The sequence below is a fragment of the Protopterus annectens genome, chromosome 1.part0 (genome assembly GCF_019279795.1).
Source record: "Protopterus annectens isolate FY-2018-M chromosome 1.part0, PAN1.0, whole genome shotgun sequence".
In the NCBI taxonomy this organism is placed as follows: Eukaryota; Metazoa; Chordata; order Ceratodontiformes; family Protopteridae; genus Protopterus; species Protopterus annectens.
This window is the reverse complement of record NC_056725.1, coordinates 1,455,564,679-1,455,580,708: the sequence shown is the minus strand read 5'-3', so window position 1 is coordinate 1,455,580,708 and position 16,030 is coordinate 1,455,564,679. Positions and strand designations below refer to the sequence as shown.

The 16,030-nt window shown below is 38.9% G+C and overlaps 1 protein-coding gene across 2 annotated transcripts in view; it reads right to left on the bottom strand.

The window, feature by feature from the left end:
- Nucleotides 1–16,030, bottom strand: part of EPHA7 (EPH receptor A7) — a 1,106,961-nt gene that overhangs the window by 145,884 nt on the left and 945,047 nt on the right. For both annotated transcript variants that reach the window (XM_044067616.1, XM_044067624.1), the window contains exons 11-12: nt 13,435–13,620; nt 11,607–11,668 (exon numbers count right to left, since the gene is read on the bottom strand). In XM_044067616.1, the coding sequence (XP_043923551.1) occupies nt 11,607–11,668; nt 13,435–13,620 (248 nt within the window). The remainder of the gene's footprint in view (nt 1–11,606; nt 11,669–13,434; nt 13,621–16,030) is intronic.

Here is a 16,030-nt window from a genome sequence, read left to right as displayed (position 1 = left end):
AGAAGCTCCTGGAAGTCAAACTTCTTCACAAGCAAAATGTATTTATTTATTTATTGGCATTTGATTACCAGTAAGGTCCGACTGGGTAGAAGCCCATTTTCAGCAGAGGCACAGGAAGAAAAGCTCCAAATTATTACAAGGCATTTTAAAAACAATACTTTTACAATCTTCAAAAATAAAACAAAACATCTGCAGTTTAAATAATTATAACAAATTAGATATAATATAAAAAAACATTGGTTAAGAGTTGCTACAAGGTATATGACAATCATTTAATATTTAGAGAAATATTTAATATTTAGAGAAATGTTAGACAGTTTGTAGAGAAATTAAAGTTAAGTTAGTCTATTTGTGCTCAATATTAGAGCTGCTTGGCTGGCTGTGACCAATCTGCAATCATCTGGACATACAGTACAAGCTGATTTTTTAAGTATGCTTTTTTTTGTACTTGCATTGTTTTAGTGATAATTCATAACTGTACTGTGTTTTATTTGTTTGTTTCATGGAATATAAATTGAATGTTGTGGTCCTTCTCTCTCTGCAGTTAGTCTGCCAGGGCTAATTCAGCACTAGAACTGTAAGCCACTTGGTTTCAGTGGGGGTGGTTTTACTTCTTTGAAGTTATGTGTTTAACTGTTAGCCTGGGGTCTTATCCCTTGTCTTGTAGTGCTGGTATAGTCACATTTCTGTGTATTTATTTGTGCTCAGTATCAGAGCTGCTTGGCTGACTGTGACCAATCTGCAATGATCTGGACAGACAAGCTGATGTTTTTAAGTATACTTTTTTTGCACATGCATTGTTTTAGTGATAATTAACATAACTACTGCATTTTATTTGTTTCATTGAATATAAACTGAATATTGTGCTCCTTCTCTCTCTCTGCAGTTTGTTTCCAGGCCTCCCTCCCTAGTGTTGCTGTAGTGTTAAACTTGGTGGCTTTGGAAATGCCCGCCCCTGCTGTAAATTTGTGTTTGGACACTCCTCTCATTTGCTGACTTAGCTGACTACAGTGAGATCATTTGGGAAGGACTACCCCCTTGCTTCTTTGAGGCTATACCTCATTTCACACTTTCTGACCCCAAAACGAGGTTGGAAAGACTAAGGGTGGTGGAGTCTCTATCTTCATTAAGGACAGGCACACCTCCAGACTGGTTTGCCAGCATGACACACTGGATTTGCTCCAGGTGCAACTGACAGTTGGTAAGACATGCATTCAAGTTATAGCCAGCTTTAGACTCCCCCCTTCATGACTCAGGACACCCACTCCTCCTGCCTGGACCTATTGACTCCATCAAGTTACCCCCTAACACCGTGATCCTTGGTGACTTCAACTAACCCACCATAGACTGGGTGAACTATTCCTGCACTACTGCACTCACCCAATGATTCCTTGACTTTATCAGTTCTAATGCACTAGACTAGCTCATCTCATCCCCCACAAGGGGAGATAACATTCTGGACTTGGTTCTCACCAACGTGGCTGACCCCTGCACCACTCCCATAGTATGTTCTTCTCTCATGAGATCAGATCATCGGTCTGTCTCATTCAAAGTTTCTAACCCACTCAACCCCTCCCCTGCTATAACCAGGCTAAAACTCTTCTTAAAAGCTGACTACAACCTTCTAAGGGAGGGTATCAGTAGCTTCACACCACCGACCCAACCTCACAGGATGCAGACAACTATGCTGAATAGTATGCCAATGCAGTACATAAGTACCTGTACAACTGCATGGACTCAGCCATACTCAAAATAACTATTTATTTATTTATTTATTTATTTGCAGTTGTTTAACCAGGATAGTCCATTGGGCCAAAAGAACCCGTTTTCAATGGAGTCCTGGGGAGAAAAGCTCCACATAAAGATTATACAGAGATTATGTTCTACATACAGATTATACAAAGATTATGTTCCACAAATAGTTTACATGAGGATTCTAAAGAAAAACATTCTATAATTTCTGGTTCAACGTTAGAAATAGTAGTTTTTTTTTTTTTTTTTTTACTAAAAAATTACTAGGTACAAATAAGGAGTTGTATGCTAGAAGCAAGCAGGAATTTGCTAGCTGGGAATTGAGACAGAGGAAGGAGGAAAAAGAGTTGGGAGTAGAGAGTAGGTTATGAGGGGTGTGAACAGGAGCATACCCATGAGGATGTTAGATGGGAATGTAGTGATTTTTTAAAGTATGGGAGGCTAGCAATTGTCCGAATTGAGGGGGGGAGGGAGTTCCATAGGCGTGCTAGTGAGAAGGACAGGAGGTTGTGTCCTGGAGGGTGTAGGGGTCTATAAACTTCTATGAGGTTTTGATTGTTAGATCTTAGGAGTCTTTGAGTTTGATGCATTTTAAAGGTAGTAGAGAGAGAAGGACAGAGGGATGGCTGGAATATGAGTTTATGTGCATAGGTGAGCTGAGTGTAGGAGAGGTAGTTGGGAAGCTCTAGCCAGTTGAGTTTGTGGAGAGGTTCACAGTGATGGGTAGATGATTTGTTACTGGTGGCGAATCTAGCTATTTTATTGTAACAAGAGGACAGTTTGGTTTTCAGAGAAGATTGTAGGTTAGTTAGAAGAGGGCACCATAGAGAAGGGAGGGAAGGAGAAATGTGGTAGAGAGAGTAATTTTGGTAGTTGAGGTGAGGAACCGATTGTGACAGTAGAGCATGCCTAGTTTTTGGTGGGTTTTTTATATTTAGTAGTAGATGGGAGTTGAATTTGAGCTTGTCATCGATTTGGACCCCTAACAGTTTGGCTTCAGATACCAGCTCAAGAGATGTGTTATTTTGGCTGGTGATGGAGAATAAGTTTCTATCAAGGTTATTAGTTTTGGAGGGGGTAAATATCATAAGTTTAGTTTTAGCAGCATTGAGAGCAAGATGGTTGTCTTTCATCCATTGTTCTGTGGTGGAGAAGGCATCTTGAGTGAGTTTTAAAGAGTTGGGATGGATGAGGCAGCAGAGATGATTGTGGAGTCATCTGCATATTGAATAATGTTTGCAAGGGGGATAGAGCGGAAAAAGTCATTAATGAAGATGTTGAAGAGGAGGGGGCCCAAAATAGAGCCTTGTGGGACACCTGTGGGGGTGTTGAGGAAGGATGAGGTGGCTTTTTCCATTTGACGGCTTGTTGCCTATTGGAGAGATAGCTAGAAAACCAACAGAGGGAAGAGGTAGAAAGGTTTAGGTTAGATAGTTTAGTAAGAAGTAGGTTATGAGAGATAGTGTCGAAGGCTTTAGAGAGATCGAGTAGGATGGTAGATACAGTGAGGCCGGAATCTCTAGCTTTATTCACAGTTTCAAGGAAGGATAGGAGGGCAGTCATAGTACTATGATGGGGTCTGAATCCATGCTGTGTAGGAGTTAGTAGGTTGTTGTCTAGGAGATGGGGAAGAAGTTGAAGATGGATACATTTCTCTAGGACTTTTGAAATGGGCGAAAGGATGGCGATGGGACGGAAGTTGGTAATATTAGTATTGGTTCCACCTTTATGCAGTGGAATGATGTAGGCTTTTCCATATTTGAGGAACAATACTTTCTTGGATTGAGCGGTTAATTAGGATACTGATAGGGAGGGCAATGGCTTCAGCAGCTATGCTGAGGAAGTATGAGGGAATGTTATCAGGGGCATTGGTGCATGGTTTAAGTTTCTGCAGGAGTCTTTTTATGGTGGATGTAGGAATAGGTTTGATGAAGAATGGTGGGGGTGGAGAATGAGTGGGAGAAGTTGGGGGAGGAGAAGCATGAGGAGAAGTGGGAGAAAGTGGAGATTGAGAAGCCTGAGGAGAAGTGGGAGAAGTTGAAGGGTGAGAAGCCAGGAAACACAAACCTGTCTGGTGGACATCCTCTATCAACAGGCTTTACAACAAAAGGAAGAAAATGGTGTTCAAGGGTAAAAAGGAAGAAATTCCAAATTGGAAAAACTCCCTCCTCAGCCTCAACAAGCAAATTAGATCACTAGTGAAAACCTCCAAAGTCAATTATGAGTTGAAGCTAGCCTCCAAAACAAAGGAAACCACAAATCCTTCTTCAGTTACATCAGGAACCTCAATGGCAAAGCCCAGGTTTGTTCCAAATTAATACTTAATGGTATCACTTACACTGATCCTGTTGACTTAGACAACCTGCTAGCTGATGGTTTTGATTCCCCAAATGATGGTAACATACTGCAAGAGCATCTCACAACTACAAATAACTGGTGTCAAAGTCATGACCTTAAGTTAAATGCAAAAAAATATATTGTCATACCATTCAGCACAAACATGGCCCCTACTGATTACTACATCAACAGCAACCCCTTAAGGACACAACCTGTGGTAAGAGACCTGGGTACTCAGGTTAACAGCAATCTCATATTCAACCATCATGTAGCAGCAGTTGTCAGAAAAGCTCTTTACTTGGTTCATCTCACAAGTAAAGGGATTGCATCCAGAAAAAAAGGAGGTTATTACCTACATGTACTCCTCCCTCATTTGGTCTATAATTGAGTATAATGCCCTGCTTGGTATGTACCTCTCCAAACACCTGCACCAACTGGAAAGGCCATAGAAATACCTCACAAATAGAATCCATGGCCTCCAACATCTGTCCTATACAGACAGGCTGAAATCACTATCACTCTACTTGGTATCATACAGATTGCTCCAAGGTGATCTGTGTCTCACCTATAAGGCAATATCAGACCCTGCCCTACTAGAGATGCTCCATATTAAGTTTAACCCCTTGTAAATTACACACTCGATAAGCCTAAATCTATTATGCAACATCAGCAAAACCTGCTGGAGAGACAGGTTTGTCTCCCACAGGCTTCCCCGACTCTGGAATAGACTTCCCATACATGTCAAACAGAGTACCTCGCTGACCATCTTCAAGCATAACCTTGATGAGTGGATGGGAAACCACAAATTTGTCCCAGGGGTTCCACCTTTGTCCCTCACTGACAGGAGCAACAGATGCTGAATGAGGGTTCTTTTTTGGGGATAAACTCTTGGCTAGGCTTGTAAGGGCCCCAAGACCATTCGACTAGCAACCTCCTATGATCTTATGATAATACAATTAGGAATTGCAAATATGACGTGAGGGAAAAACAAGCTTATGGTTTATTTAGAGAGAAAGGCAGAGAAGAGAATTAGATGGCAGTAAGAAAGTAACTGAAGAACAGAGAGTAAGGAAGTATAAGGAATGAAAAGGTACTTGAAAAAAATGACACTAACTGTAGAAAATGTTACCATAAGGCTATCACACACTCATGTTAGCATTTTTATCAGGAAATTTGATTCCAAGGATTTTTCTTCCAGATAGCTGAAAGACTGGCTATATGTGCAAGTAAATGTATAGTAATAATGTTTTGTAAAGCTCTTAAAAAGGCACCTTCTACATGGTAGTCTGCCGTACATTTTGCAGAACAGTATCACAAAAGTCACCATATAGATAAAATGTACTCCATCTCTGCAGTGGTGACTTACTATAAGACACAAGATGTCTTCCATAATGGAAGTAGGTGATAGCTTGTCATACATTCCATAAACCTAATGGTCACATCTTCTTTGTTTGATCTATCCTGTTGCCACTGTATACCAAATTCTGAGTCATATTCCAAATAAACAGAGCCACATAATGGATCCTATCTGGTGAGAGGGAATGTTTGCCCAAATAAGCCAGAAATGCCTCATTCCTCAGATGAATGTTTCAGTGGGAGAAGGTGTAACAGAGCAACACTGGAAAGGAATTATGATCACAATGTACATGTTGTGTGATTTCTATTTGCTTGGAAAACATCAGACACCCAAAAGGACTTATTATTTTAGTTTGCTGTCTTTTTAAGTGCATTAGTTTTTGGAAGACAAGAAATATGGATAAAATTTCATAGTAAAGACGTGTAATTCCCAGTGAAAAACAGATCTACTGTCCCAAACTTCATACTGTGGTTCTGCAATATAATGGAGGCAGTACCAATTTGATCACTTCTTCTAAGTTACCCTGCACACAAATGTGTGTAAGGGAGTGTGCATCCTTCTCAACTGTCCAGATTCTTGCCCAATTCTAACAATTTGTAGAGCGGGCATATAAAGTAGAGCAGAGATGCACTCCCCACTTCTACTACTTATATATACCAACTCTGAGAATGCATAATAGTGGGGAAAATGAGAAATTCCTTTACCTTAATAACTGCCAATTTCAGCAAAAGCAAAAACTATATGCAAACGCACAGCGTAAGTGAAAGAAAATCATTCATTCATTTACAAATAGAAAAGACAACAGCCTGCAAGTATTCAAACAATTTGAACATCCAACTGAAACTTTTTGATCTAATGCTAGAAAGTGAATTTTGGCAGAATCAGGATTGATATAACATGTGCAACTATATATATATATAGATATATATATCTATATATATATATATATATATATATATATATATATATATATATATATATGTGTGTGTGTGTGTGTGTGTGTATGTGTGTGTGTGTGTGTGTGTGTGTGTGTGTGTGTGTGTGTGTGTGTGTGTGTGTGTGTGTGTGTATATCGACTTCTAAATTTCAAACTTTAACAATTTAGAATTTGTTATGCTTGAACATGTGAAACCTCCAAATTTAAATAAAAAATAAAAACAAAAACAAAAATGTTTTTACATTTTTGCAGGGGGGCAAGCCCCCCCTGTACCCCCCACACCCCCTACTAATTAAATATACCAACTTTGAGATTGCATTACAGCGAGGAAAATTATAAAGATACCATGCTGTATGGAGATTTCCATTTAAACAGTTTGAACTTTCACAATTTCGATCTTATGGTCTCGACCCTAAGAAATTCAAACTTGTAAAAGTTAAAAATTTAGAAGTATACCCATATATATATATATATATATATATATATATATATATATATATATATATATATATAGACATAGGATTACTATCATAAATGCGGAAGTACTCTTTATGAAAATGGCATGTGTGAAAGTTATATGTTTTTCAAAATAGTTGTCCGATCATTAAATATCTGAATTAGTAATAGTGAAAATCAAATACAATTCGTACACGTGATTTCGTTGACATAAACTTCGTTGTAGTATTACCAGAACTTTGGCTCGGGGAAGTGACGTCGGCAACCTTAATCATGGTTATGTAAACATCCATGGCAGGGCTGTGATGCAGTAGTTAGTCATTGCGGCAGATGATTTATAGTAAACTATAGTCAAGTTTGTGTATTGGTAAGTATTGATATCACAAAAAGGCTGTGGTGTTAGGTAACAATATGTAAATAGCTGTGTCTAAGTAAGGGTGTATTAAAAAATGCTGAAACTCCACATCTGAGAACAATAAGCGGTGTGTTGTACACCAGATATGTCTTGACACGCTGAAGTAATGTACATAGTGCACAGTGATGGTATAGTTGGATGTAGAGATCTTTTATATGTATGGCAATAACTTTTGTATATACATCCGATATGTGGTATTTTGACTGTAGCTGCCTATCTGCAGCAGTTAGTTGAGTACGCACTTCAGTCTGATTATAGTTTAGTGCGGTATACGGTGGAATTAAAGCTATGTTTACAATAGGGGGTCTTATTTGGCCAGCTCACAATACATTGTTATAGTTAAATTCGCATTATCTTGTATGGTAGCTATGATAAAAGTGAATGATTCTTCATGTTTCCACGTATCTGATGGTCTGTACAGGGTGCCTGTGAGTGCGGCTACCTTCTTTTAAAGGTTTATTTCCGTACCCAAAGGTCTGTAGTGCGTGCACATGTAGTGTAATAGAGTGTATATCCTTATTGTTTGTATTTAGCTTGTAACATGTGATTTCGTGAAAATGTCCATGGCTATCAGCCATAATGGAAAAAGTGTGATATAGTGTAACTGTAGATCCATTACTGGTAGACATTCCTAATGACTACATTGTACTGCAGGTTGTGAGTATACATCATGTCACAGTGAAATTCTGTTACAGACTGTCTTGGTGCAATTGGCACAATGTATCAAACTGTATTGCCCCAAAAGGGTCGGAAAATGCTTAGTGTTGATCGATACCAGTACTATCCAGAGAAATGTACAGACAGTAGGAGGTACTGGTGTTGTACAAGGAAGAACAGTGACAGATGTAAGGGTCGTTGTATTACAGAGGAGTGTCTTGAGGGTGAGAAGTTGGAGAAAAGTATTGCACATTTTCATGGGCCAGACATAGTGCAGCATGAGGAAAGGAAGGTACGGCAGGCTATTAAGCAAAGAGCAGAGCAGACTCTGGAAGATCCGTGTAGGATAGTCAGTGAGGTTTTGGCAGGCACATCGAATGATGATGTTAATAGGCTATGCTGTAAGAATAGAATGCCCATCATGTGTAGCCTTGAGTCACTCATAGGTTCATAGGTTCATAGGTTCATACTAGGCTATCTGCCCGAGGGCATTTATAAGCCTAGCCCATTGTTTTGTGGCTTACGCCACCCCTTTAGTATGGGGAACTATACCCATTATTTTGCTGTGCCTCTGTCGAGCAGTGACACTGAGGTAATTCCTGGGGTATATCTGCGATCTCCCATCCATTGGTCAAGATTTCTCTTGAACAAGGCCAGCGAGGTGCTCTGCCTCACATGTACCGGGATTTTGTTCCACAGCATAGGGAGTCTTTGGGTGATGAATCTATCCCTCCAGCACGTCCTATTAATAGCCGTGTCGAGGTTTAAGTCTCCCGCCCTTGTGGCTCTGATGGATCTAGATTTTTTGAGGTGAAGCATATTCATCAAATCTGGGTTTGACATGGCCTTGTATGTTAGGCAAAGGTCACCTCTGAGCAAGCGGTAAGCGACTGAATAGAGCTGGAGTTCTTTCAGTCGGGCAGCATAGGACAGATTTTTGAGACCCTTTATCCTTTTGGTGAGGAACTTTTGTGGCCTCTCCAGCTGCTGCAAGTGTCGGGTCAGATACATTCCGAATGGGGCATTGTACTCAATCATTGGTCTGATGATTACATCAGCTAACAGCTGATATGCTATCAATTAAAACTGGAACTTTAATTGTGCATCACACACATATAGGCAGCAATGTGGTGAATATAGTAATACTGACAACTGAGGGAAATCTGTGGATGCTTTGTGCTTCAGAATTCATACTGATAGACGGGACCTTTCCTATAAGCACGAGGGAGTGCAGGCAGGTGTATACCATCCATTGCAGTATCACAGGAACATCAGAAGGCAAGGTTATCCCTGTGGTGTATGGCATTTTGCCTTCAAAGACAGAGGAAGGCTGTTATACAGCTATGTAATAATTTTCAACTGCTGTTACAGCCAAACATGATTCTGAGCGATTTTGAGAAGTGAGCAGTGAACTGTATAGCTAGTAATTTTCCTGACAGTATGCCTAAAGGCTGCTGGTTCCATCTCTGCCAACTTCTATGGCACCAAATACAAAAGTTGAGATTGGCCTCCTTATTTGGGAAATATACACAGTTTGCATTACTGTGTAAGCAGATACCAGCATTGGGATTTGTATCACCAGAGACAGTCCTGCCCACATAAGAGGAGATTGCAGCTGACATGCCTGATGCTGGAAGACCATTATGTGACTTCTTCCGTAATAATTACATTCTGGGCTGCCCAAGATGCTATGGCATACAGAGTGCTACTTGCGAAAGACTACCCCCATTGTTTGATGTGCACTTCTGGAATCATTGGGATACATGTTTTCAGGGCTATCCTAGAAACCAGAATACAGTGAAGGGATGGCATCAGCACCTGAGCAGCCGGCTAGGTAAGAAATAACTTTATATAATGGATGTATTACATACCATCCGATTAGAGCAGAACCATTTGGAAGAGTCATTTGCTGTCACGTGCCCCATCATCACCTAATCGCAGATGGCTACATGACAAGGAATCCCAGTTCATGAGACTATTGGAATGTAGGGACAAGATGACATCACGTGAACAGGCCAAACTAGTTGCTTTGCATTGCTCCTTCTAACATGTACACATGGAGACTATGTGTAAAATGGTCACTTATCACAGGAGACTTATTTTACATATACAGCGGGTTTCTGAGGTGAAATAACACATTGTTGTTTGGAAGGAAATTTTGTGGATATGTGTTGTAAATATTACAGGGGTCGGAAAAATGCACTCAGGAATCTGAAAAATTAAAAGAAGGAGCAAATGGTCTGTGGGATGTTACTTATGTAAGCAAATAACAGTCCCATGCAAAGCCCACTGCATATGCAGTCCCATAAGTATCAGTGAGCATGGCTAGTGAAATGGTACAGCATAAATTAAATAAATTGATTTCCCATATGGATAACAGCACCACACCCATCATTCCCTACCCTTGCTCATATGAGAATGAAGTAGCTATAGTGCTCATATCTCTGGAGAACAAAATGGGCCTGCAGAACAGCCAACATAGGCATTAATGGTATGATGGCAACTAGACAGAAAAAATGACGATGGTAGCACAATCAGATGGCATTTAAGCTCTTGTTGCCACTGTGACAACAAGTTACACTAGGACTAAAATCAGATGGTATACCAACTCTGTTTCTTCTGTGACAACAATCGGGATAAAATGCAAGAGAAGAAAGAATAAGTAATGCCCACTGTATCTGATGGGTTGCAATGCTTTCTGTATTGCTAAAAATACTATATTTATGATTTTTGTTAATACTGTTATTAGCTAAAAGCCAATACAATTGTTCCCATTCTCTTTCTCAGTTGTGCAGCTTTTTAAACGTTTTTGTTTTAATTAGTAGAATGAGAGAATCAGTTTTCATTTACTTCTCTGTATTTTCTGGCAGAAATTCTGCAGAAACCCAACCTATGGAAAAAAATGTCAGTCTCCCTTATTTTTTTCCTTCAAAGACGTCTGATAAGATAGTGGCAAGTTGGTTATTATACCAGTGCTGATAAACTGCATAAAACTAACATCCATTTAAATGAGTAGGTATACTTTTAAAAAATGAGTCTACAGTGTGTGATTGGAGGGCTTTTCCATCTGAAAGCAGCACTTAGTGGTACTATTTACATATGGGTAATTAGAGAGTAAAACAGTCTAGAAATGGTATGTGCTGCTTCAGTGCTCCATCTCTAAATGTCCCACTTCCGACCAGCTGTGCTAAAACCCATAAACAATAAAACTGGCCACCCAAGTAGCAGCATGCCCATTTACTATATATATATATATATATATATATATATATATATATATATATATATATATGACTGAAATAGTGCCACATTATAAAAAGCAAATTCCTTTATTATTTATTACTGGCAACATAATTACTATACAACAGAGACCAAACTTAAATGGTAGCTTAGCCCTCCTCAGAAGAGGAGGTATGGTCTGAGAGTGGTTACTGGTACAGCATGAATGGTTGCAAGACTTAGTTGCTTTATATTTCCTATGATCCTAAACAAGATTCAGCCACATGTATCATGCCATTCTGACAGAGCTGATTAGTACACTGGATTCTACCTCCTTTTTTTAGATGGTGTTCTGGCTTTCTCCACTTGCTTTGTATTCATTTATGGATGCTAGATATCACTCTAAAATATATATACCACAGTGAACTTGTTCAAAACACAATGACCACAGTTTGCAGTGCTCAAAATGTACTTACTCGGAGAAATGCATCCAAGGCTCCATTTTCCATATATTCAATTACAATCATGACTGGTTTGCCTAAAATATGGGAAACAATTAAGTATGTCATCATTTTTTTTAAAGTAGTGTATGTGATTTTTAACTTCCTAAAGAATAACAATGTATGCTTCACCATTTTAGCTTTTGTTGACAAAAATGTAGCTTTCTAAGAAAGAACTTAAAGACAAATATATAGATTGCAAATGGATTTTCTTGCTGCTTATGAGAACAAAGGAAACCATATGCTGCTGACAGTCTGTACCCATTCTAATATAATGCAAAAGGAATGCAGACTTATTATAAAATAAACAGCCCTCATTTGAAAGGAGCACAGCTTCAGTATTAATCTTCTAACTGTTCTACCATTGTGACCTAATAAGGTTGTAAAATGGCTTGCAGAAACACAGTCACTTTTTACAGTATTAAATACACACAAATCAAAATGCCACAGTGATCTGCTAAGTTGCTGTGTGTCACCAAGGGGTAAAGAAAAAGTAGCAGTACTTAGCCAAAAGGAAAAAAGTGGGACTTTGAGAAACAGTATGTAGTTCTCCTCGTCTTTCATCATAGATATCAGAGCCTATCTTACCTTTGATGAAAGATATCAGATTCTATTTTTTTTATCACAAAAGCTGTATGAAGTTAAATTTTTCTTGGTACATTACACGTTGAGTCTGCATTCAGAGCCAAACAGTATGTGGCATTACATGAAACAGTGTTGTGAGTACTGATGTGTAATGATGGGGTGGCTGAGACAGAGCACAACAGCACTACCAGAGAAACAGTGCAGTATATGCTGTATGTAAATTATTTTATAATGGCAAACTACTGAATGTCAACATGCTAATGATAACTAATGTGTATGAAAATGATGAAATCAAACATGGCAGAGTGATTCACAGCAGGGTAGTAATCTGTCAACAGAGGCACAGCTGCTTCAAATAGCACACTGTGTTAATCAAACAAACTAGTGCACCCTACCTCATCAGCTCTTCAATGGAACAGCAAAAAAAAAAAAAAAAACGTATGCAATCTGGGACTCCTGAAATGCAGTAGCAAATCAGATCTTGTTTTTGTGCTCTGCCCCCGATCCTCCTTCCTCAGATTTTACTGAGGAGAATAAATAAATCATTTTTTATTCTTTTAAACTGTAGCAAGCAGTTGCTACAGTTTCTACCATGCATGGAGGGCTACAGCACTCAGGTTTTAGTGAAAAAAAGCCCGTTTCCCCTTCCAACTCATTTTCCCTTCATGTTACTTTTGTTTGTGCTCCTCTACTTGCTTTATTCCATTTCTGAATTTCCTACCTTTCTCTTCTCTTCCCATGTACACAATGAGCTGAAGAGTTGTAGCTTTGTAGTGGTGGCCCAGTTTGTCCTGTTCACAGTGCCCATGTTGCAGCCGTGAGGTGCTTTTTGGGCAAGAAAGCATTCACAGTTTTGGGGATGCCACTTTCTTGTGCATCTCATGTCAGTCATGTGATCACCCATAGGGCAACCACTGTGATAGTCTAATGGCTTCCATTAACAGAATTGTGATGGTTTACTATGTCACCCATTCATAGCATGTCAGAGTTATGATGACCACCATATACACTTAATTCACTTCAGGCTGTGTCACACTAGTCCATCTCTGGCATTTTGTACAGTCATGTCGCATAACACAACTTTTTAAATATCACCCTGACAGACATTTACTTATTCCAGGCTACAGAGTTTGATCATCTGTTATTAATGTAATACACTAGCTCACCAGGCACATATGCTCATTTGCTTGCTGATTCAACCTGATTTTCTTTGTCTTACCTCTAGTAACAACTCCCTCTAGATGAACCACATTTGGATGGTCAAACTGTCCCATGATGCTTGCCTCACACAGGAAATCTCGCCTTTGTTTTTCTGTATACCCAACTTTCAGAGTTTTTATTGCCACTGAGACATCTCTTTTGCCTGGTAGCTTTAAGCGACCACTGCACACCTCTCCAAATTCTCCTGTAAAAGAATACGCAGATCATTTTATTCTGTGAAAAACAAAACAAAACAAAACTAAAAAACAAAAAGCAAATGCAAAACTATTAAACCTGCACATTTTTAAAAAATACCATTTGTAAGCAAAACTACTGTAATTTGCCCTAGATGAATGATTATTTTTTAAAAAATCTAGATAAGGCCTGTTTATTTACCAAGATCAATATAGATTGTTTTATGTACATTTACTGAATACCAAACAATAAATTTAAAGAGAATGTATGCAATTCATTACACAAAGGATTTTATGATTTGCCAGAATTCTGTTTCTCAATATTCAATCTTTCATAAATTATGAAGCATACAAGATAAAAGACTTTTGAAAGAATTTTCCCATTTCTCAGCTAACAATGGCAAAAGTATATGATGGCATCAATAAAGGACCTGTGAACTAATGTTATCATAGTGCAGTTTTTGAAACAGTCACTACAGAACACACTTTTTTCTGTGTTGGACCTTCAGAGTCAAAGCATCTTCTGTATGTCTGGAAGGATAAAGACTTTTTAAAAACTAAAATACTTATTAATGTTTGAATCTTAGGTCTGCAGTGACATTTAATTAAATTACATGATTTGCTTGGCTACCTCAGCTTAAGCTCATCTGCTTCTTCATGGCAGACTCACTTGTGGAAATCCAGCTATAAAAATAAAGCACAGCTGTGCAAAGTATTAGGATTCAAAGTACAAGGAAGTAAATGCAGTGGCAATAAGTTTGGCTAGGCAGATGAAAGTATTCTCTGCATCATAACTACTAGAAATCCCCTCCTCCTTACAGGTTTTCCATCACAGTGTATAGCACAATACCACATAATATTTCAGCATGGATATCTGTGGTTCATCGGATTTCTTTATCAATCTGCCCATATCCAAGCATTGTCTACAGCTATGTTGATAATAAGCTTTCAGGCTTTGTTATAAAAAGGTGAAGCTTTCTTTACATGACAGTGACTGCTCACTACATAAAGGCAACTTCCAGAAAAATCAAACTTGCTTTTGAACACATGGCGCTGATACAGCAAGAATTAACCCTACTGTATCCCTATGAGTCTTACCCATTCTAATCTGCACCTGGCTAATTACTGTTAAACATTCCAAGAATCATCACTTCCATTTTGAGATTCCAGCATATAACAACAATATGGACCGGTCAGCATCAGTGATGCAATGTAAGACTTGTCCACTATTGTAGTCTGCACCTAGCCCATTATTATTATTAAAGGTACCAAGCAGCACCATTTCTGTTCTGTGAATCCACATACTGATCAAACACAACTGGTACATTCTGAGTCCTGCTTATTATTATAACAAGTGCCAGACGGTTACCATTGTTACACTCTGCACCCAGCCACCTACAATCACAAGTACTGAATCAGTACCACTACTGCCTTGTGAATCAAGCCCACAATTACAACGAATAGCACACCAGCAACACTGATGAACTGTGAGTCGAGCCCACTATTACAACTAGAACAACTGCTGCACTCTGAGTCCAGTCCTCAGCTATAGCAGGTGTTAGCTTGCATGATCATAACTGATATGACCTATACCACCTCAGCATTGTGATTTCTACTAAAGCTGCTGCAGGTAATGACTGACACAGTCTTAGCAATGTAAGTGTAAATGATGTTTGAAACTGTTAGTCAATATCATTGTTATATTGTCAGTCCAGTAAACAGTCATCAAAGATATAGAAAACAAAACGTCTGCACTGCAAGAATAATCCATGATCATCAGAGGTACGAGAAAGCATCAACACTGCACTGTGATTCTAGTTAAATGCCACCAGACATACAGCAGAAACACTGTGAGGGCAACTCATGAAAAACAACTTGTTCAAATGAAATGCTTGATCTACTGGGTATACTTCTGTGTGTTTACCAGCTGGAATCCCAAAGACTCAATACTGAGGCTATCCACTGAGATGCTATTAGTATATCATACTATCTGGACTGCTGTACCCCAGCAGAATTCTTATACAAAATGGCTGGAGATTCAGTATGATAAGAAGAGTGATCTCACTATCAATTGCTCCAAACCATTCCACACAATACTGCTTAGAAACACTCAGTTTTAATGATTTGCTGTGCATGCACAATGTGTAAACTGACAACATCTGAGGGATCCACACAAACTCTGAAGGACTGGATGCATAGTACAGCAGGGAAGAGGATGGCAGGGCTGACATGACAGCATCAAAAGTAATAGAAATCAAATACTTTAGCAGATAAAATATATAGGGAAGAGGGCAATGCCCTGTATGCACATACAAACACACACACATACACACACACACACAGAATCCCAAGAGAATCCCACCAGTACATAGATTTCCACTTTTATCAGACGGCATGGGATCATTTAAAAATGGTCAACTT